The sequence below is a fragment of the Polychytrium aggregatum genome, assembly GCF_025602895.1.
Source record: "Polychytrium aggregatum strain JEL109 chromosome Unknown BJ171scaffold_3, whole genome shotgun sequence".
NCBI classification, from domain to species: domain Eukaryota; kingdom Fungi; phylum Chytridiomycota; class Chytridiomycetes; order Polychytriales; genus Polychytrium; species Polychytrium aggregatum.
This window is the reverse complement of record NW_026516205.1, coordinates 1-21,872: the sequence shown is the minus strand read 5'-3', so window position 1 is coordinate 21,872 and position 21,872 is coordinate 1. Positions and strand designations below refer to the sequence as shown.

Here is a 21,872-nt window from a genome sequence, read left to right as displayed (position 1 = left end):
GACCGTCTTTACCGAGCCAGCATTCAAATCCAAAGGAACGTCAGTCCTAGTTCAATTTTTCAGACTCTTTGAGTTACGGAAAAGGATACTGAGCTCATGGCTAGAAAGCGGTGAGCGATCCATCGTTGATGTCCCTATATATTTGCTGATTGTTGGATCCTACTCTAGTTTAATGGCCATTTTGATCGAGTAACATATCCCTTTGGATGAATATCTTTATCATCTCAACCAGAATACTGGCGAAAAACATACGATGGCCAATTCTCGCTCGTGGGCATGAGCAGCGAGGGCTATTCTGGTCGACTCAACTCGCTCAGATTCGATTTGCCGGATCTAGTTGACACAACCATGGCTGAGGTGAGACCGGAAACAAGCAACGGGGCAGCGGCACGATCGTGGCTGTATGCAAGTACACGATCACATTCATTGCCGCTTGTGCCAACACTTTCGTTGTGCTTCTCCAAACGCGCACTCTGTTAGGAGGATGATTACGATGATCACCAAGGGGATGCCCTGAACAACGATGCCGGCGATAGCAACGATTGGACCGGTGGTGGACAAAAAAGCGTCTCCCGGTTCCTTATGGACCCAAACATCATGAAGCTCGGCGGACTGGCTGTCTTCGAGCTGGAAGACTTGCAGCACAGGTTTGACTGCAGCAACTTTGACCTATTGGTGGATATGGCAAACAGCCCCTCAACCGATCTGTGGACACGAGCCCTGAAGGTAACGCACGCCTTTGAGCACCACAATCGTGGCTATAGACGCGCCGAACCCACGACGACAGGCCGTGCAGCTGATCTCTGTGCACCGATTGCCTCTGCAACAGCTTCAGCTTCTCGAAAAGAACTACATAATGGGTGCAGTCGAGATGCACTCAGTCATCCTGTCCGAGATTCACAACAAGCTCCTTACCGAGAAGGAAGAGGACCGACAGAAGACTTCAGAGAGATCAAAGGTAACACTGCGGCTCAGATGCGTTTGCACGGAGTATTGCTTCGAACGGAGATTGAGGATGTGTGCCATGCGCTGTGGCAGTCGGGCCACGAAGGTTCATTCTGGCATTGATGAATATCCAAGCCGTGTGGCTCGGTGTTATGGACACACCTCTCATTGCCGGCGATACTACATCACAGACGACGTCAAAGAAGCAGCCGCTTCGGGGGGTTGACTCCAAATCGCAGATCAGCAACACAAACCTGGACGTTGACTACAAAACGCTGTTTTCCAGTATCCTGGTGAAGAAAAAGCAACTGCGAAAGCTCATGTTGATTGAATATAACAAAGAGTCCGTTTGTGCCGGTTGCATTTTTCGTGATGCAACGGCGCATGCATTGACGCATGCAACAGCAGTATGGAGCAAGGCGTCTGTGCCAAATGCATGCGTGTGCCGTGCTTCTTGGCATACCTTTTTGATTCACTCAAACTCTTCCTTGCAACTAATATCCGTCAAACAGATTCAGAAAGACAAAGGCCGAATTCCCCGAGAAGGATCACGGCGATATTTACTTTTCAAACTACAAGGTATTGCGTCGCTCCAATACAGACACTGTTTTGGGCAAGGTACAAAGCGGGCCAACAAATCGTGCCTCTAACTCGATCACAACCGTCATCGCAGGACAAATTGATCGAGTGGTACTTTCAAAATCTCGTGGAGGTTGTGACGGAGGAGTGCGAGCGGCTCACATTCACAAAAACAATCATCGAACTACGAAAGACAATCACAAATCATATCCTTTTGTGAATCGACTGTCTGTTGGGCATCGGACGTAGTTGACGAGTTCCATTGCAACATATATTGGTCGCGTGCAATATCGGTCACATTGCGCAACGTTGACATCACCTTCACCGGCCTAGCGGCTCGTTATATCCTTGACCACCGATTGACTGTCTGAATTCACAGTGCTCCTACGGAAAGTTGATTTTCAAACTGTCGCGTGTATCTCGTCACGTCGAGTTCTTCTCACGTATGTCTTCATTGCGCAAATGGGCCTTTGTATCATGGCAATGGTCTCTCTGCCTTGATCCTCCGATCTCCGATAGGCTTACCATCGCTTTGTGCAACTCCACAGGACAAGAGAAAGGGGGTTCGCAAGAAGAGCTTGAGAGTTCGCAGGAAGTCCAAACGCAAGATATTCTTTCGGTTGATATATATGGATCACACAGCATCGCTAAGCTGTGGTATCTGCCGCATGTCACGGAGATAATATTGGTACAGTGCACAGCCTTTACTATTGCGATTCCGGCTCCGTCAAGTCAATTGTGATGCACCCCAAGAATGCGCACGTTGTAAATGTGCTTCACGCAGAGTGCCGCAGTGATTTACCGCCTCCGTAGAGCTGGGTTTCAAACTGAAGCTCGTCCACCATATTTTTTCACCAATTGTGGATGATCTTTAGGGGATGGGAGTATCGGAGAAAGCCCCAAAAGGTGTCATGGATTCCAACCACAAACTCTACGTCAACAGTCAAGTCTATTCCAAGTCTCTGCAGCTGCACAGCATGGTCTTTGACATCATTCGATTTATCCAGATGTTTGCGCACATCCTGCAAGATAATCGGCGATATTCGCCCGCAGGTGTGGCTCCATTCCATCCATCCTCAAGACAGAAGGATAAACAGCGCGATGCTGCCATCTTTCGATTCACTTACCTGCCAAGTGACTGTTCCCCAATCCGCCCGAACAGTTCAGAGGCTCCGCATTGCCGATTATGTTGTCAATACCATGAACGCCTTGAAGAAGGATATCACCTACCAGGGGCCGGCAGACTTTTCCAAAGTGCTCTCCTATATCAAGTTCAAATGGGAGCTCTGGTCCATGCGACTCTATTTGGCCGTCTCGAGCTCACAATATACACTGAGGGCCCAAATGGTACGACATTGCTCACTTGGCTGTCAGCACCCGCAGAGCAACTGACTTATATGCCTTGACAGATGACGCACGGATACAGCATCCTGGCCGACTTTATCGAGCGAAACCTCAAGCCTGATCAAAAGGGAAAGGAGAGTCCCTATCAGGCATTTACGAAGCGAAGAAATGTACGCTAGGTTGGATGCATCGGCTCAAGATAATTCAGTGATCGAGCGCCAAAGCCCTATTCATGGTTCGACTGACTCATTTTCCATGGACTGCTGGGACAGGTTGGGCTGACTGTCAATCCGACACTGTTTCCAAGTATATATTGCTTCTCGGAGCTATATGACGAGGAGAAAAAGTTGTGCGATCAGAAAGTGCTTGAGCTGGAAGAATGTCTCGACGAGTACCAGCAGGCGGCGATGCTCAACTTTGGTGAAAACACGGATGAGGTCACCAAGTCACAGATCGAGTACATGAGCCACGCACTCAAGCTGATAGCTCTCCGGAACGAGTTTGTCCGGATCCAGCTCGCCGGCCAGCCTTTGAACGTGGGTACCAAGAGCCGAACGCGCTGTGTCGAGTGTCCAAGCGGCCACTGGGGAGCAGTCGCCGCATATGAACGAGTGTCGTTTAACTCACTCATTTGTATTTAGGACGAGTCCAAGAGGAGAGAGCTCTTCCTTTCGTACAAAAAGAGCATATTGGTGGATGCCGTCAGACTATACTACCGTCTTGGCGCTCGTGGAGGAGCCAGTGCCGGTAAGTGTGTTCTGTATATAAAGTCGCCACGTGGGTAGTGGAGAGACCCGAACCCGCTGCTCTGTGGAAAGCTTGCGGTCCACACTGTTCTGCATGGATTTTTCCCAGAATGAGCTGCACCAATCATGAGTGGGTACTATTCACCATGCTCGATAGCGTCCGCTGACAGCATTTCATGTGCCGTTGCTTCATTTGTTGGGCCATTGATACGACAAACGTGCTCTCTGCCGCTTATGAACTGCAACAGAGTCGCTCCTGCAAGATGAGGTCATATCTGGAGACATCGACGTGAACTTCAACCGAATAGCACAGGCGGTCAGTGCGCAAGCATTTCGTGGTTTGCTGTCTATCGACGATGGCGTGTCTATACTCATGTGCCTCCCATCGTTGCGCAGACATTCGAGAAATGCCAAATTGCAATACTGCAGACCGATCTCCTCAGAGAATATACACTACATATCTTGCAGGAAGCAAAGGTATACTGCGACCGCCTGTCAGATGAACGAATGGGTAGACTGTTCAAGGTGAACGAGAATATCGAGCTGCCGAGCATCAACGGCGACATCAAATACGCCGTGACGCTGACGGAAGAAGATTACTCGTCCAAGCAAAACATCATAAACTCGTTTGTGTCGGAGCTCTACAAAATCGGGCACCAGTATGTTCACGATAAAGTGGGTATTGAATGTGGAAAGTGTCGAGTCCTGTGGCACACGACTCCGACAAAGCGTCGATAGCTCAGACGGCGAGTGCCGACATGACTCAAACCGTAGTACCATTACCCAGACAAAAGAGTTCAACGAATCAAAAATCAACGTTAAGCTTCGAGGAAAGGCTGCAGCCAATGCAAAAGCTCCCTCGCAGAATCTGATGAATCTGATTGAAGACTCCAAGGTCTTTGTCTGCCCTCGCGATGATCTCACAACTGTGGTAGGTTGGAGTGGCTTACCCGACAATAAGCAACGTAACTGGTCCCGATGTGTCTTGACCCAATGTGTCTGACACACTCAAAGATCACGAAACTGGCCCAGAGTTTTACCAAATGGAAGGAGTCTCGACAGCTGGAGAAGGATGACCTGAACAACGCGCTGGTCAACCGGCTTCTGGAGACGATCAAGAACCGCGAACGACTAGTCCATTTTTTGGCTCAGGAGCGGAAAGAGCTCATCGAGGTAGGCATCTCTGGACCGGAGCACAACATGCTGGAGAACGACATCGCATTCAAACCATTGTGTGGATTTCGCGTTGAGCCTTGGCAGCCCCGCTCTATCGGCCACCGGTATTATTGGCTCGATCCGTGGCAGGCGCCGATTCCTGTCTCTGAGTCGGTCCGCGACATGTAGTGCTCATATTGGCTCTATCTATGCTTATTTGATGACTCGCAGAATTACAAGCGCGATGTTCGGCTGGCAGCAAGCAAGCTGGCTTGGGACAGCGTCGCGAACACAGCCTCCCTTGCTGTGGAGCTTCACGAACTCCGCAAGGCTCGACGAGCCGAGGAACGCAAGCTGCGCAACCGCATCATCGATGAGTACGATGACCTCGTAAACGAACTCGTGATGGAAATTCACGTTCTGCGCAACCGCTTCCATGAGTATCGCATCAACACTGTGCACCAAGTCATGGGAATCATGAGCGAGGCCAAGAAGGAAGAGCTTGCCATCGTCGTCAACAACCATGAGATTCCAAAGACGATGCGCAACCGAGCTGTCGTTGCAATCGACCATGAGGATCAAATGGATCAGCTGCGAACAGAAAACCACGAGCTCAAGATGACTGTATGTATGCTGCCGAAAACCGCTCTCTGGATTATCTCCAAGCTGTGATTGCTGCTGAATGGCTCAGGAGATGTGCTGGGCCCTCTTTCCTATCCTTTACGAGGAGAAGAAGGAAGATCGATTGTTCAGTTCGTCGGACACTTACCGGTGTGAGCTCTTGGAAACGTTGCAGTTGCTCAAGGTCCGCTCAATGTACACGATCAAAGAACAGGCACTTCGAAACTCGTACGACAAAAAGGTTTGTGTTGAAGCATTCAGGTGTCATGGGAATCACGTTGCTGATAAGTACAGGCAGATCTTGATTCAAATCTCTGTGGATTGAATCCACAGATCCGGAAGTTTACTGAGGACAACAAAAACGCCGAGGAAAAGCTCTGGGACAGCTATCGGGAGGCCGAAGCCAGAGAGCGCGCTCTTCGAAAGCAGCTTACAATCGTCCAGAAGGTATGCGCTCCGTCTACTGAACCCAAGTGCCCTCGCATACATGTGCCATGAGGCAAGATAAACCTCACAGCTGATCGAGGGCGATGAGTATCTCTCGGAGGTGGGGGGCCCAGACTGAAATCTGGCGCTGACCTTTGTCTCAAACTCGACTGGTATTTGCTACATCAACGCCTTGGATCGACTGTCTTGGGTAACAACACACCGATGAACACTGGCGGAGCAGGCACAAGTGTCGGCTGACACCGAAAACGAGACTTTGCAACGGCTGCTCAAGGAAGAGGTATGCCCCCTGGCTTGAGCCTGTGCTCATACGAGGCCAGTCGGTCGTGCTCTAATTCGAATTGTACTATGCTCGTTTGCCCACCCGCAAACAGCAAGCGCGATCCCGACAGCTGGCAGCCAACCAAAAGTCAAATGATAGAGCACAGTCCGCTGGAGCCCGACATGCGAGGTCGCCAGCCAGTGCCTCGGGGACTCGGTCGACACCGCCCGAGTCAAAAACTCCTCTGCAATCAGTCCCCGATAAGTCAGCCCCTGCAACATCCACAAGTCTGATGAACGAACTTGCAGAGAAAACAGCGCTCCTGGAGCGATTTGTCAGAGAGCGTCAAACAGTCGAGTCCTTTATAACCGAGGTAGCCGGGACCGGTCGAGCACGTATGAGCACGCCCCAACGCCCTATGACATCCCTACCCAGCGTCAAGAGCCCGAGAGCTGCACCTTTAGTCCGTCCAAAAACGGCAACGAGGCCATGGGACAAGAGCACCGGAGGCGCCGATGACGATAACGAGTTTGTTGTAATGGTTCGGAAGCTGGTGACAGACCACAAAACAATGAAGCGGCAGCTCAAGCAGCAGGAAACAAAGCTCACAGCCAGCGTAGCCCCTCCATCGGTGAAAAAGCACGACGTCTCCTTGACCATTGCGGAGGTCTCCGACGAAGAGGCGCAGGAGAGCCTGTTCGTCGATCCGATCGAGATGGCCAACTCGACCACGGCAACGCCCCGGCGATCGATGTTCTCGCCAACCCCACGGGTCTCGATGGCATCCAATGCGTCGTCTGTATCGGAATCATACATACACGACGACCTCCCCGGGAATCGCTGGGCTCCAGGGGCAACGAAACCGTGGCTCTCCAACACCGTCGGCCCCACCCCGCGCTTCTTTGGTCCTTCGCAGCGCAATTCGTTCGTGGACCGAGACCCAGACACACCCGAGTCCCGGCCGCACTCTGCCAAGCGCCTGAGCCGACCCAGCACTGCGAGCATGGGACGGGCGTCACCCTCAGGAATTGGCAGCGGTAAGTATCCGCTAGGTTGATGATGCAGTCAGTTGGCTTCTGTACTGACTGGCTGACTTGTTGGATTTGCCTACCGCTCCATCCGTACAGCAAAATCAGGCAATGCCTCTGGAACACCGACAAAGCTTGGATTTGGCGTCTCGATGCAAATCGATGCGGTAAGTGCGTCCAATGGCTCTGCATGCCCGAGGCAAGTGTATCGCCGTGAAGATATGTCGCACTCGATTCGTCGGAGCTGATTTGGCGTGCATCGCAGTTGTCGATCGAGGGAATCCAGGGACACAGCCCCAGTAAAGATTCAGCAACGAAGCCGCCGAAATAGCAGTGCTGGGTGCACGGCCGTATGGTGAATTGGATTCTGCAGCACACCCATCGCAACCATAGCCAAACAGTGTGTCCAATGAGACCGAAGTGGCGGTCGCCTTTGGAAAGGCCTCCTGGCGTCAAGACAAGGGCTATTGCACCCAGCCCCAAGAGGCAGCGGTCCACTCGCAGGCTGTGAAAGTAATCTGTGTTATTGAATATGGCTTTGCTTGACGCAGTCCGTCGAATACTACACTGACATGCAGGAAAAGGGTGGGTGTTCCGATTCCCCTGATAATGGTGTTCACTTCAAGCTGAGGTCGTGGACGACTCTTCAGTGGGCCACCGTGATTACTGGTGCCGCCGGGGGGTGCCGTTGAGGGCATAGGCGTCGGGCCGACTTGGCTGAGAACCCGAGGGGCTTCGCCAAGTCTCTCCAAAGGACGAATAGCCAGATACTGCGCCCTCGCGCCCGGCGGCGCGGCCGGCAGGGTCCTCGTCCTTGGCCAAGTCCGTCAAAGAAGGCATGTCCGTGTAGAACACCGAAGCACTTTCGTTGACAGTATGCTGCCAACCTTGGGCGAGGGATCTATGGAGCCGAGAAATACTCGTTCGTGAGTGGCTGATATCCAAGGAACTGCGTAATGGCAACCGCGCAAACACAGCATGCCGACCCAAAGTGCGGTATCATTCGGGCGGTGTGCTCACCTCATTCGGATGATGGCGATGACCATGTAGATACATCGGCGTAGTTTCACTCGAGGTGTCAGTGGAAGAGAGCCATCCTGATCCACCTGAGCAATGCCAATCGTCTTCAGGTACTCCAGCGTGGCTTTCTCGCTGCAGTATGGTATGCGAAGGAGCTTAGTTGCGGTACTAACTGGCGCAGGGCACCAAACGACACGGAATACATGTCCGCGACAAATGACTGCTTCTCATACCTTCGCATCAAATCATCGATCTTAAGAGTGAGGTAGAGCTTCTGGAACTTGAGGTCGGCGCGCCACAGCAGCAGCTTGTTTACAAGCGATCGCAGATATAGAATCTCCTGCGAGAGCAAGATGCATTCGTCCTGGAAGCGGGCCAAGTCAATCTGGACATGGCCACGCTGGTCGCTGGATATCAAGCTGCGATCGACGACCTTGCTGAAAATCTTGTTGATGACTCCAACGAGATTGGTTGACTGCTGCTTCTCGGCGCTGAGCTCGCTCTGGAGCGTATCCAGGAGAAGATGGAGATCTTCACGAGGGCCCTCGTATCGCATCTGGATAGGATTCCGGCCATCAATCGATGCAAATCGAACAAAGGATCAGCGTATGATCGGCTGCAATGGGCAAGCTCTCGACACAAAGACTGCACGGAGCACACGGGAGTTCGAAGCCTCTATGCAAGTGCCTCCCTACCTTGTATCCCTCTTGCGATGAAAAGGCTGTGCGCCTCTCTGCAAGCTCCAGCTTGGTGGCCAGGCGCACGGCCCGGTCCCTTTCAACCTTGCTCTGAGCCTCGGCCATACGGCGGCCCTGGTAACGGCAGTGTGGTTGGAAGCAGCAGGTAAGCCCGTGGCCACTGAGCCCGAGGTGCCAACTAGCAAAAGACTTACGTCGATCGCCCCGGCCAACTGGAACTGGAGCTTGCGGATCTGGCCAAAGGAGTTTTGTAGTTCTTGATGTAGCTCCTCCATTCGATAGTTTGCCTCTTGCACCGTGATGAGAGAGCCGCCTGATGAGAGCCGTGTGTCAGAAACACTCATTCGCGACTCGCGCCAAGAGATGCTGCTATAGCCAGATGCTAAGCCCAGACGGTCAGTCGAGCTGCCGTGAAAATACGTACTTGGCGTGAGATCACGGAGCTGGAACTCGAGGTGGCGAATGCGGTTATCGCGCAGGATCAGCTCCTTCTCAATGGTCTAGGCGCGTTGAGGGAGTCCCATGAATTGTTAGCCGGGAAACAACAATGACAGGCAAACCGCAGGACATGGCGGGGTTGGACGGCAGCACACACACAGCAGCTCCGCCGCACCCAGTCTCGATTGCTGCACCATGAGCCGCCGCTGTGCCAAGATGTAGAGGCTGTGGGGTTCCTCTCGACCTACCTCTTTGTCAAGATGAAGGGCGCGAATATGCGCATCCTTCTCTTCGGCCAGAGATGCCATCTGAATGGCTGCATCATCACGAGCCTTGGTCAGCTCCGAAATAAGAATCTTGCGGTCCTGCAGCCAGCTAGCCTCCTGTTCTGACATTCTCCAGTCGGCAGTCGGTGCTCGTTCTTTCGTCTTCACCAATTCGTCGGTCAGCGCCTTGCGCTCGGCCACCCAGCTGCTTTCCGAGCGCGCCAGCTTTTGCTCCAGACTCTGCAAATCCTCCTTCCACAGTTGGTCCTTTCGCTCCAGCAGCCGCTGGTAGTCCTTGAGCTCCTCGGTCAGAATCTGAATCTTTTGCTGGAAGCGCTCTTCGAGCTCGGTCTTTTGGTCGGCCAGGGTGCCCGCTTGTTGCTCAGCCTTTAGGATCTTGGTGAGTAGCTGCTCACGCTCCGTGGTCCACTGCAGCGAGGCAGACTTGAGGCTGGCCTCGACCTTGAGCTTCTCTCGCGTCAGCTCCTCAACACGATCGTCGTTGGCGTCAATCTCGGCGCGACGGGTCTTCTGCTCCGCCTCTTGCAGCAAGAGCTCAAACTTGGCCTCCATTCCCTCGAGACTGGCTTCGAGCTCGGTCTTTTGTCTCTCGAGATCGGCGGCTGTGGCTTCGTAGTGCTCTTTGGTCCTGCTCAGATCGGCCGAGAGTCGATCGCGCTCTTGTTCAAGAACCGCCACGACCTTGTTGATAGCCACCACCTCTTCGTTGTGCATTTCATCCATGCCCATGGTGTGCTCCTGGAGTTCCAGGAACTGGGCATTGAGTTGGTCGTACTTTTGCTGGATTTGCTCATTCGAACTTTTGTATGCCTGAGACTCTTCGTCGGAGAGCTTCAGCAGCAAGATCAGCTTGTCGATCATGGTGCACAGTTGAGAGATTCGGGTGCGGTTCTGGGCAACAGCAGCAATGCCCTCGGCCTGGATCTTGCTGATCAACAGCCGAAGGTGGCCATTGGCGTCAAGTTCGTGGATCCAGAGCTTGAAAACTTCGTCCAGCTGCATCTGTAGCTTCTGGAGCGGTGTATGTGAGCCCGAGTACCGCGGCTCCTCGATAGCGATGTAGGCCTCGATGGCCGTTCGAAGGGCAGCAATTTCAGTGCGGTGTTCGTCGAGGAGGGCCCATGCTTGTTCAGCCTGGAACTGGTATAGACCAAGGTGTGCCGACTCGGAGATGAGACGGATGTAGTCCTCCCTGCCAAGGGCATACAGGCTGATTTCGGCATGTCCAGGGGAGATGCCGACATATGCTCCGCGGAGAACCTCTTCTCGCGATGAGAATCGGCTTGGGTCTAGTTCGACAGCGGGAATCAAAACCTGGTATTCTTCTCCAGCGTGCAGCTTTTCGAGCTCCTCGACCGGATAGAGCTTAAGCAGGGCCTCGAGTGTCGCGGCGACACGCTTGTGATGCTCGACAGACTCCTGAATGGAGGAAAGTGGGTCGCTACCGTTGGACAGGGTCTCATAGCCGGCCTGAGACGCGGACTGCTTGATCGTCATGACGTGCCGTTCAGTCGAGCTGATCAGGCGGTGGAGCTCCAACACAACGTTCTGCAGAACAGCAACCGAGGGAAGGGCGGGGCTGTTGTGAGAGAGTACGCTCGAGTTCACTTTGGTTTGCGCGAGGCTTAGAATCTGGCCGATGGCTTCCTGGGTCTCCTCGGCGCGAGCAAGAGCGCTGTATAGCTGATCACTCGAGCTGGCAAGAATCAATCAGAACTCCATTCAGTGAATCGGCATGCATGCGCGCACTCCGACAGGGCTGGACATATGTGCGAGCTGACAACAAGCCCCGAATTCCGCAGACTGCAAATAAGACCGAATGCGCCATACATACCTTGCGTCCGGCACGGCGTCGCCATGTACACCCATGCTGGCTCCGCGAAGCTTCAGCAGCTCTGTCTCTGTGGCAGCAAGCCGCTCGCGACACTTTCGCAGCTCTTGGCGGTAGACCTCCATGCTCTTTGTCGAGCTCTCCGAGAGGTCAAAGTAGTTCTGGACACGCTCGTTGGCGCCTTTGAGCTCGGCCTCATAGCGCTCCTTGGCATCGTCTGCATCGCGGGATTGAACAGTCAGCTCGTTGCGCAGAAGCGAGATTTGGTGCTCCAGAGCAGCGATTTGTGCACTATCCAGCTGGTGGGGCTTGGACGAGCGGGGCGATAGCCGAGCGTCGATCGCATCGATCTTCTTGATCAAGTCACGCTGTTGGGACTTTTGCTGCTCTGTTACAAGCTCCGACTCGGTCGCAACAATCTGCCGTTCTTGTTCCTGGAGAGCCGACTCTTCTTGCTTGAGCCTCTCGTCTAGCTCCAAAAGATATTGTGACCGATTTGGGCTCGGTACCGAGGCATCGGCGGCACTCAAAGACTTGATAGTCAGGATGTAGTCGCGCTCCTTGAGCTTGAAGACATCAACAATGCCCTGGAGCCGGCGTATCTTCTCGTTGCTCAGCTCCAGCAGCTTGTGCGTCTCGTCGTACTCGGTTCGGAGCTGGGCAAGCGACTGCTGCAGGTCCTGCGTCTGGGCCTGGGAGCCAGAGTACTGCGCGCGCAACTCCTGAAGCTCTTGACGGAGCTGGCTGACGGTGAGCTCTGCATCGAGCGCGCGCTTGTGCTCGGACTTGTATTCGCTGGTTTGCTTCTCAAGGATGCTGTTGGACTGTTTGGCGGCGGCGAGCTGAGCCTCGACATCCCGGAGCGCGTGTGCACTGAGATTCGAGCTGCTGGTGATCTCCTCATATCGAGCCTGGACATATTCAAGCTGCGCGCGCAAGTCCGCCTCCTTGGAGAGCGAGTCGTCGCGAAGCTGGCCGAGCTCCTGGTAAGTCGCTTCCAGTTGCTGTGCTTGCTCGACGACAACTTGGTGGACGGTTGAGATGGCCACATGGATAGCGTCAATATCGTATCCAGATATGTCGCTCGGGATGACGGCACCGAGCTGCTCCAGGGCAATCAGGATCGACTGGCGCTCCTGGGTGAGCAAGCTGTACTGACTCTCGAGCTGATGCGACAGATCCGGAACGGCGTAGTCTCGAAGGTGATCACGCTCCTGCTCCAGCTGAGCAAACGACTGCCGGAGCATCAACAAATCGCTCTCGACCCGAGAAAGACTGTCGCGGAGCACAATCTTGTCTTCGAGCGTGCGGTGTAGCTCGTCGTTGACCTTGTGCATGTTGTCCGCAAACGAGCCCTCGACGCCCTCGAGTTTGACTTGCAAAGAAGCAGCCAAGTTTTCTGCATGAAGCTTCTCCTGCATCAAGATCTCGATCTGCGTTTGAAGTTCTTGAACCTGGCCGTCGTTGTAGGCCATTCGAGAGGCCAATTCACTGACTTCGGACTCGACGTGACCCTTCGTCTCGTGCAACACACGGATCTGAAGATCAGAACCAACACGGTTGTCAGTAGCCAACTAACCAAGTGCAGCCAATGGCGTTCAACATACAGCGGCAACCCACCTTATCCTCGCTTTCCTCAATGTGCCCGGCGAGATGATCTCTTTCGTGTTGTAGCTCCTCGATAACGGAGTGCTGCTGCTCGTTCTGTACAACCAGCTGGCTGTTGCGGTCCAGAAGCTCGGTCACCTGGGTCGACAGAGCACGGTGTTCCGACTCTAGGCTCGTCAGGATCTGGGCTTGCTGAATCTTATCGTTTTCGGAGGTCGAGCGGATAACATGGAGTTCGGATTCGAGGCGATCGCGCTCAAAGGACAGCTCATCGCAAAGAGCGCTGCTCTTTGTGAGCTGATCATCAAGGTCGGCGAGCTGCCGGATCAACGCGTCTCTCTCGCCCTGCCACTTGACACTCTCGCCTTGCAGCTGCTGTAGTGCTTGATCAGCCGCCTCCAGGGCCGCCGAGAGCTCCTCGGCATGAGCGCGATGGTGGTCGCCATCGTTGCGGACATCCGAGACCTCCTGCTCGAGAGAAGCCACTTTGGCGGCCAAGAGTTGCTCGGTCGCACCCATAGTGTCTTTGATGGCGTGCAACTCCTGGTTGAGCCGATCGATTTGACCTTCTAAATCCTTGGCGTGCTGCTGGTACTCTGCGATCGTGTCGTCGCGATCCTGCTGCGTCTGCTCAAGCATCGAGAGGGCCCTAGATCGTTCGTCCGAGTGCTGTGCGGCCTCGGTTCGGTGCTGCTCAACAACAGCCTCGGTCTCAAGGATGTACCGCTCGAGTCTTTCCTGAGCATCATGCAGCTGCGCGGACAGCTCCTCGCGCTCGAGCTCCAGAGCATGAGTACGCTCGGTATCGCCGACACTTTGCAGGTGGAGAGACTCAAGATGGTTGCGGAGATCCGTGACGGTGTGCTCGCGCTCTTCGATATGCTTCTGGAGCTGGTCGTTTTCGGATGTGGCCGCCGACAGAATCTGCCTTACATCAGCCGCTTCGGCAGCGAGACGGCTGCGCTCGGCTTCAAGCTCATGAATGTGCTCCTCGAGACTGTGGACCGACTGCTGGGCAACCTGGAGCTGCGCCTGCAAGTCCTCCCGCTCAAAGTGCATACCTTGGTTCTGACGATCGATCGTCTCAACATGGTCGATCTTTTGACGATACTCGTGCTCGAGAAGATCGTAGCTCTCCTGGAGATGCTGGATTTTGCTGCTGAGGTCCGCAATGACGACATCCTTGTCCAAGAGCTCCTTACTTATGGCCTCGCTTGCCAGCCGCAGGCGCTCGCACTCGGCCACGACAGCTTCGTTCTGTTCCTCCGAGCTGAGCAGCTCCCGGCGCAAGCTATCGAGCTGCTCGGTAATTTCTATGCCGGCCGACTGAAGGGCCTCGTTCTTGGATTCCAGGTCGTGGAGCATCGAATGGGCATCTTCGAGCTGCCCGATCACGTCATTGCGCTCATTGGTTGCGATGGCGAGCTGCGCGGCAGTGTCGGCATTTGCAGCATGGAGTGCGGCGTTCTCGCTCTCGAGAGCGTCGATCTTGGCTTGCAACTCGGCGATTCGAAGAGCGATCTCGGATTGGGAGGACTGCGATATCAGAGCCTGTTCGCGGAGCAACTCAAGCTGGTGGGTCAGATCGTCAACTTCAGCGCACAGGTGATCCTTTTCGCCGCCAAGAACCGAGAGCGACTGGGCGGTCTCGTTCAGTTGTTCAACGAGCTTGGCGCACTGGTCCTCCGATCCAGTGAGTGCATCGCGCAAGACCGTCAACTGGTCGGTGACCTCGATACCGGACAACCGCAGGGTCGAGTTCTCAATCTCGAGCTCGGCCAGACGCTCACGATGTTGGCTAAGCTCTCCGATGGCCTCGTCGCGCTCTTGGCGAATGTAAGTGGCTTCTTCACGGACTGTCTTCAGCTGCTCGGAGACCTCGATTCCAGCTTGTTCCAGGATCTTGGTTTGGTCCTCGGTCTGGACGAGCGACGCTCGCAGCGTCTCGTAGAGCTGGGCAATGTGCTGGCGCTCTTCGTTCGATTGCTCAAACTGCTCGCGCAGAGCTGAGAGCTTCTCGGTGACCTCGATTCCGGCCAAGCGCAAAGTCTCGTTGTCGTCACGGAGACCAGCAACCTCCGCTTGAGCTTCCTCGAGCTGAAGCAGGGCAGTGTTATGAGAAGCCTCAATGTCGCGAAGTTGGCCGCGCAGCACGCCAAGCTGAGCCGTGACCTCTGCACCAGCCGTTGCCAGCGACTCGTTTTCAGATTCGAGATGAGCAATGTCAGCCAGCTTTTCCTTGATGGTCTCTCGGAGACCGGCAACGACGGTGTTGAGTCGCTCAACCTCCTCGGCGCTTGAGGCATGGGTCTCGGCATGCTCAGTTTGGTGGCTCTGGATGCTTTGCTTCAGGCGCTCGACTTCCTCTCGATAGCTCTTGATTTGGGCCTTCATCTTCGAGTTGGCATCCGTCAGTTCATGCAGGCTCTCAATCAAGACGGCAGAATCTTGGGCAACCTTTTGCTCCAATTCCCACATGTCTGCTTTGATCTTGTTGGCCTTGTTTGTAGCAGACTCTCTCTCCGTTTGCTCTTGCTCAAGCTGGCGCTCGAGGCTCTCGTTGAGTGCCTGAACCTCAACCAAGACTGCGTCGATACGAGCGATCTCGCTCTCGAGGTCTTCGATCTTGATGGTACTCTCGGTGAGCTTGGCCTCGTATTGCACGATCTGCTCTTGATATCCGTCGTGCGCCGTTGCTTGCTCGGATTGCGTTCGGAGGAGCGCACGAACACGGGCAAGCTCCTTCTGGCTCTGCGCCAAGTTGGCCCCCTGGGTCTCCAGCTGAGACCGCATCTCGCGGCAATGGGTATCAAGCGACTCTACTTGTTGCTGAAGCGACCAGGACTCCTCCTGCAGCCGCATTTGCTTCTCATTGGCTGATCGACGGTCGCGATCGGCATCCTCAAGGAGCTGCCTCTCGCGCGCGAGCTGTTGAGCGGCTCTCTCGCCCTCGAGCGCAAAAGTGGCATTGGACTTTTCGAGGGCGATGACTTGCTCGCGTAACTGTCGAAGCTGATCGTTCAGCTGGCTGGACGATTCGGCTCGCGGTTCCACTGAGAGCGCAGACTCCTCAGGGTGGTCGACATTGGTCGAGTGGTCGGCGGCACCTTCGTCGCTAAGGAGGGCATCGAGGTCATCGTCGATGCCCCAGTCGCCCTGGGCAATAGGGGATGGCGCACGTGTGGGCTCGGGTGCTGCTCTTGGCGCCAGGGAAGTGTGGGGCTGTCGAAGCTGCTCCAGATCGCTGAGAAGAGACTGGTTGTAGATCTCAGATTCGAGTCGCTTCTGGGACTCGATCGAGAGATGTGCAGAGAGCGTCTTGTTTTCGTAGGTGAGGGCATCGATCTGCTCGCGAAGAACGTGCACTTCCCCGGCGGTGTCCTCCAATCGGGCGATCGTTTGGCTCTGTTGGGCGGCTTCGTGTTCGAGTACTTCAATACGTTTGGACGCGTTCGCGGAGTCAGACTCTGCCGGCAGAGGAACCGTCCACAGCGCGGCAGTGACTTCAAGGCCACGCTCGGAAAGATATTGCTGGAGAAGGTGGTAGGCCTGGAAAGACTTTTCGCTGTATGTGTGCGAGCTGTCGGCAAGTAGATCGAGAAGTTTGTTGCCAAACTCCTGAAGTTGTTGCTGGGTCGTTTGCTTTTCGTCAAGCAGGGCGGCATTCCGTCGTAACTCGTGAGTATGGCGGGCATCGGCTTCATGCAGTTTGGCTTCTAAAGACTGCAGCTTTTCAAGCTGTGCTTCATTGCTTTGAGCAGCAGCCAGCTCAAGCGCCAAATCTTGCTGCAGAATCTGCTGCGACTGCAGACCGTCGCACTTGGCCTGCAGATCATCGTACCTGGCCTGCAGCTCATCGTACTTGGTATGGCTCTGCTGCAGGCTGTCTTCGTAGTTTGAAAGCGCAGCCGAGTCACGGGCCTGGATCTCCTTGATCTGGCTCTTTAGCGACTCGACCTCGTATTCGAGCGCAGCGTTTGCAGTTGCGAGCTCCTCGTTTGTCAGCTCCATATTGATCTTGTTGCGATCCGCATCTTCGCTGAGAGTCTGTGTCGTTTGCACAGCAGAGCGCAGCTGGTCGAGCTCCGCCTCCATGTCCTGGATCAAAGTCCATCGCTCCTGTAGCTGCGACTCAAGATCGAGCCGCTCCGCCGCGCTGGCTGATATGCTCTCCTCGAGTTCCAGGATACGTTGCTGCTGGGCGCTCAGTTGCTGGAGCGACTCTTGCTGGACTTCAACAGTTCGGTGGGCTTCGGCCAAATCATTTCGGAGCTGGACAAGCTCCGCAGCCATATCCAGAATGCGCTCAGATGCGGTCTGCTGCTCGGCAGAAAGCTGCACAATGGACTGCTCAAGCCGGCGAATGTGGGCAGTTTTCTCAGAGCTTTCGGACTCTAGATCAGCGTTGATGACCGACAGGTACGTATTGTGGGCTTGGACCGAAGTCAGGTGCTCCTGAAGCCAGAGGACACAATTCAAAAGGTCAGGACCCCGACTGTGGCGATTGCCGCTATTCGCTGTAGACAAGGTGTAGATTTGGGGAATGCTCCAGATCCGACAAATGCGCTGTATCCACCGCGTCTCTCAGTACCTCAGGCCGGCGTTCGGGGGAGTATGGAGTTGGGCCGGGGACGGGGACGGGGGCAGGTTCGGACTCAGACGCATAGGCCATCGCAGGGGACTTTGCCGGAGGATCTCGCCTTGTCTGCAAATTGAAAGGTTAGTACTCGGATATGCGTCGATGCTCGCTTACTGGAGGGAGCTTTGATACCTACAGGACTTTGCGATCGAGGCCGGGGAGGGCTGCGATCGAGCCATCACGAGATTGGATATCCGGTAGTCGACAGTCATATACGGCCGCGGAGCAGAGGCAGATTAGGATCGACGATCGCCTGCAAACAATCAAGACCTCAAAGAGCAGCAGCAGGCATACAAGCAAAAGGCGGGCAAGCATACAGGCGAGTAGGCATACAGGCAACCGGACAGACGAAGCGGACAGCGTCGCACTTACAGCTTAAGCCGAGTGGCAGTTGTTGATTCGATCGAGATCTCGGTTGCCGACTCATTCCGAGGCACAGACTCTCCGCCGTACGAAGATTCTGTGCTTTGGTAGCGATGATACTCTTGGGAAGTCGCAGTGGCTCGAGCAGGGTCTTGTGGGCCAGACAAAGGCTCGAGCGGCGCTTGCCGAGGGGAAGGGGCGGCCGAGCGACTGAAGCCCGACAAAGTCGGATAGTCATGTTCAGGGGCGTCGTCAGGAGCCGATCCATAGTAAGTGGGCTCAGGAGCATCAGAAAGCCGAGGGGTGCCTTCGTACGAGGTCAAGGGCGACGCATTTGCCTCGCTCAGCGAGCCCTCATAAAGATTCGTCTGGGAACCATAGGAGCCAGCGGTGACAAATCGGGCCTTCTGGAACCGTTGGAGCTTGCTCTTGGCGGCTGCTAGCTTGGCGCCGCGATGCATGTCCAGCGGATACGCAGAAAAGGGATGGAGGGACCGATGCGCTGTTGGTTGTGGGATGGAAATATCGTGCACGGACCTGGATTAGCATCCCCCTCCCGGGTGATTGAGAGCCGACAAGCGAGAACACCGATGAATTCAAGGCACAGGATATGACGGACAGATGCTGAGGAGGCGAGTCGGGTCGCCGATAATCGGCTACGCACGGGTAGATTTGAGTGCCTGGCCAGATACCTGTTGAGAGAGTCTGGATGCACGGGAGATGAGAGAGGACTGCTGCTGCTGCTCTTGGATGTGGCTCGGAGGGTCGATGTCAGGGCAACGACCGTGCGATGGTGGATCTGGGTCAGGGCCGCGGCGGTCAAGGGAAGCGGGCGGACCGGAGAACAGGGTGCTCCGTGGCGATCAGCGATCGGGGACAGCCGAGGCGCCGTGGGGCAGATGGTCTGATGTGGTCGAGAAGACCGAGGAGGACCAAGGAGGAGGCCGAAAGGCGGTTGTGCTCTGGGCGGCCGGGATTGGCGACGGAAAGCTGTGCGACGGCGCGCTGCCCGAAGCGATGGGTGGCGATCGCGAGATGCGTTGGCGAGGCTGGGCTGCGAACAGCAGCGATGGAGCCTGTCCGGATGGCCAAATGCATATTCTATTCCCAAGACTACGGTCCCCCAAACTAACAAAATAACGCAGATGGGTGCCGGCCCGCCTCGTTCTGAATGAAACTGCACGATGATGACTCCAGGCAATGAGCCTGGATCTCGAGTGCCATCCAGGTTTTGCTAGACAAAGCGTCGGCAGTCCGAGCCGATAAAGTAAGTGCCCTTCTTGCCGGGATCTGTCTCGGGGGTCAGCAGAAAGGTCTCTGAGAAAGGTCTGCCAACGGAGGCGCCAAACTTGACGATCCCTGCGGCGCGATATCCACGAGCAGAGCAAGGATAACAATAGAGTAAGGACATGGATGGCGATGCCGAATCTCAGCGACAGTGCGCGATTCTCCAGACTTGTCAGAAGCCGCGGTTGACTCTGCCCTACCTGTGACGGTAATGACGATGTCGGCTCGCTCCTGTCCAAAGTAGAGCGGATGGCAGTCATACGATTGAATTTCGTGGACTTGAGCAGCCATGTTATAGATTATTCCGTGACGGCAGAGGAGAGGAAAACCATATTCGATCAGACACTCTGCTCTGGTCTAGTCTACTCTGCTCAATGACGATCATCTGGGGAGATCGCCCGAACAGCGTCACTCGGGCATGTGCCTTGTGCGTTGGGGCAAACTTACCCGTGGCCGGCAGGCGTTGATAATGCTCCTCGAAGCTGGATCCGCCGCTAAAGGGCATGCCATTGAAGAGAATCGGGGTGGTATCCTTGTACAATCGTATCAGCAGATGTCGCTGCGTGTCCCAGAGCTTGTAGAACGTTTCGACAAATGCATCGGCGCCTCTGGCGGCCACGTCGGCGAGCTGCCGATTGCATCCAGCCGTGGTTATTGTGGTTCATTCAGGATGAACCATTGATTCGATCGTAGAAGCAAACTCGTCAGAGATCGAAACAAAAATGAACGCCGACGGGCTTGATAGTTCCCACAGCCTGAGTTGGCGATGCCGACGCTGGAGACCAAGGGATCGGGGAGTTGATTCGCGCCCCGAGACATCGCAACGGTAGCGCCGAGGTCAAAGGAGCAGAAGAGTCGAGCAAGGTACGGCCGATGACGGGGCTAGGTGTATACCTGGTTGTAATCGACGGCGCTCTGTTGGACGAGCCCGACATGGTGTGTGAGCGATCATCCGGCTGGCCAAACGATGCAAGAAGGAAACGAACCAGCGAGGACACAGTGGTATGAGAACTACCTGCATTGGCAACTACGTTGGTGGACAGCAACTCGGCTGGCGGATGGGGAGCGGTTGGGATCGGGTTGACGAAGACGGCAAAGGAGGCAAAGCCAGCTCCGGCCAAGCCGGGGTTTCAAGGGCCTTGCGCAACTCCCAGTTCACAGCATGCCAAGCACTGCCGGCCCAGGTCCCACAATCGGCATGTGGTCCAAAGCAACCAGTCGATCCAAGAACTCATATGTCTGAAGGAAGATGTGGCTCATTGCATTTCCAAACACGCCGCAGTAGATCTATGCTCAATCACCAATGGAGCAAAGGTTCCCTTCCGCGCCCTGGAGCTCAATTTCGCCTCCGTACGGGGCTATGCGTTTTGGCTGATGATGGCGACGAGTCGTCATCTGGATCAGTTCACAGCTCGCCAATGGCATGGCAAGCCCAGTCGATCGTCGCTCAAGGGGATCGCGGTATATCAATGTCCATGGAGATGCACGCTATCTGAACTTGTCGCCGGCGACTGACGGCAAAGCGGCGATATGATGATTCAGCGAGTCACCCTCCCCGGCCGATGACAAACACTGGTTAACTAATTACAGTGATGAGGCGAAAAATTGGGTGTCACATTTGTTTTTGTCTGAGCTGTAAACTCGTATATGGTCAGGCATCAGAACAAGTTCCTGGGTAGACAAAATTGGAAATCTACTTGGATTGAGACTTGAGGTATTCGGCGTAGTGACCGTAGTAGGGGTTCTGCTTGGCCTCGATGGCACGGACCTTCTCGTCCTCCTGCCACTCGGGAGTCTGGGTGACGAGCTTGGGGGTGTCTGGGAGAGGGCATGCGGACGAGGCTCGGTAAGAACGAATACGGGCACCCCGAGCAAAGGCGAATGCACCGAATCTCAAAAGCAAGCACTAACGAGGGTCGGGAGACTTACACTCGTTGACGTAGTAGGCCCAGAGGCCGTAGGTGAGGAGGAGGAAGGAACCGACCCAGGTGGCAACCTTGTACTTCAGGATGGGGTCAGGGAGGGTGCGGGGGCCGTAGGTGCCGTAGGCGACAAAGTAGGCTGGATGGGCCGGTCGAGCATAACAGCGACAGATAGGTGATTTGATCGCAAATCGGAATCCCAGTGGTGTTGGCAGAATGATTGCAGGAGCGAGGTGTGCGCATCACGGAAGGTAAAAGAGAGATTGGCTTGTCAGGAAGATGCAGCAGGACAGCGGGCCCACGATGCTCAGGATTCTGTCGCTCTTGACCCGCGCTGCGGACCACCGCTGCGGGTGACGGCTATTACGCTAAGCGCCGCTTGGTCTGCGTGTCCTCATTCGCATGCATGCTGTGCTGCAACGACCGTCCGCCCTCCCGCTCCCCGCGATTGGATGCGGTAGTGTCGGAGAGGCGCTTGATAGGAACCAATGCTTGCACGTACCAGCACGCTTCTGATCCAGAGAGAGCTTCTTCCAGTCACCCTTCTGGGCCTCAGCGAGAACATCAGCAATGGCGCCCTGCTCGCACTCGGGGAGCTTGTGCCATCGGGTCTCGATGTTCTTGATGGAAAGGTCGGAGACGGTGGAGGCGA

General features: G+C 55.1%; 4 protein-coding genes across 4 annotated transcripts; 1 reads left to right on the top strand and 3 right to left on the bottom strand.

The window, feature by feature from the left end:
* The first annotated feature begins 2,923 nt into the window (after window positions 1-2,923).
* On the top strand, window positions 2,924-7,631 carry BJ171DRAFT_487272 (uncharacterized protein). Its single transcript, XM_053109271.1, has 14 exons — window positions 2,924-3,038; window positions 3,141-3,404; window positions 3,510-3,615; window positions 3,863-3,930; window positions 4,011-4,289; window positions 4,402-4,545; window positions 4,629-4,787; window positions 5,001-5,393; window positions 5,566-5,631; window positions 5,724-5,837; window positions 6,061-6,117; window positions 6,212-7,136; window positions 7,227-7,294; window positions 7,393-7,631. The coding sequence occupies exons 1-14, from the start codon at window positions 2,934-2,936 to the stop codon at window positions 7,456-7,458; spliced, it is 2,814 nt and encodes a 937-aa protein (XP_052970866.1). The 5' UTR covers window positions 2,924-2,933; the 3' UTR covers window positions 7,459-7,631.
* On the bottom strand, window positions 7,589-18,768 carry BJ171DRAFT_168076 (uncharacterized protein). The gene is made up of 13 exons (XM_053105931.1): window positions 18,704-18,768; window positions 18,021-18,513; window positions 17,785-17,812; window positions 17,601-17,714; window positions 13,022-17,464; window positions 11,405-12,939; window positions 9,532-11,266; window positions 9,270-9,345; window positions 9,040-9,158; window positions 8,843-8,959; window positions 8,381-8,703; window positions 8,148-8,279; window positions 7,589-8,028 (listed from the first exon to the last, which is right to left on the bottom strand). The coding sequence occupies exons 2-13, from the start codon at window positions 18,470-18,472 to the stop codon at window positions 7,791-7,793; spliced, it is 9,312 nt and encodes a 3,103-aa protein (XP_052970865.1). The 5' UTR covers window positions 18,473-18,513; window positions 18,704-18,768; the 3' UTR covers window positions 7,589-7,790.
* A 317-nt stretch (window positions 18,769-19,085) lies between these two features.
* Window positions 19,086-20,688, bottom strand: BJ171DRAFT_487269 (uncharacterized protein). Its single transcript, XM_053109270.1, has 5 exons — window positions 20,314-20,688; window positions 20,193-20,213; window positions 19,746-19,926; window positions 19,499-19,576; window positions 19,086-19,370 (listed from the first exon to the last, which is right to left on the bottom strand). The coding sequence occupies exons 1-5, from the start codon at window positions 20,317-20,319 to the stop codon at window positions 19,246-19,248; spliced, it is 411 nt and encodes a 136-aa protein (XP_052970864.1). The 5' UTR covers window positions 20,320-20,688; the 3' UTR covers window positions 19,086-19,245.
* On the bottom strand, window positions 20,678-21,872 carry BJ171DRAFT_487266 (cytochrome c oxidase subunit IV family; the record flags this gene model as incomplete). Its single annotated transcript, XM_053109269.1, has 3 exons — window positions 20,678-21,116; window positions 21,228-21,359; window positions 21,723-21,872. Coding segments are annotated over 3 exons (407 nt in total), but the record flags the coding sequence as incomplete, so codon positions are not given.

Excerpts from the sequence above, each read along its gene's own strand:
- BJ171DRAFT_487272 (XM_053109271.1), top strand. The coding sequence starts at position 2,934 with ATGACGCACGGATACAGCATCCTGGCCGACTTTATCGAGCGAAACCTC. Across the intron at positions 5,394-5,565 it reads ACCACGAGCTCAAGATGACT|TTGCTCAAGGTCCGCTCAAT; the intron begins GTATGTATGCTG and ends GAAACGTTGCAG. Across the intron at positions 5,632-5,723 it reads GAAACTCGTACGACAAAAAG|ATCCGGAAGTTTACTGAGGA; the intron begins GTTTGTGTTGAA and ends TTGAATCCACAG.
- BJ171DRAFT_168076 (XM_053105931.1), bottom strand. The coding sequence starts at position 18,472 with ATGCATCGCGGCGCCAAGCTAGCAGCCGCCAAGAGCAAGCTCCAACGG. Across the intron at positions 11,267-11,404 it reads GACGCCGTGCCGGACGCAAG|CTCGAGTGATCAGCTATACA; the intron begins GTATGTATGGCG and ends GATTCTTGCCAG. Across the intron at positions 8,280-8,380 it reads ATCGATGATTTGATGCGAAG|CGAGAAAGCCACGCTGGAGT; the intron begins GTATGAGAAGCA and ends ACCATACTGCAG.
- BJ171DRAFT_487269 (XM_053109270.1), bottom strand. Across the intron at positions 19,927-20,192 it reads GCGCCGTCGATTACAACCAG|CTCGCCGACGTGGCCGCCAG; the intron begins GTATACACCTAG and ends TGCAATCGGCAG. Across the intron at positions 19,577-19,745 it reads TCAACGCCTGCCGGCCACGG|TCCACGAAATTCAATCGTAT; the intron begins GTAAGTTTGCCC and ends TGGCTGCTCAAG.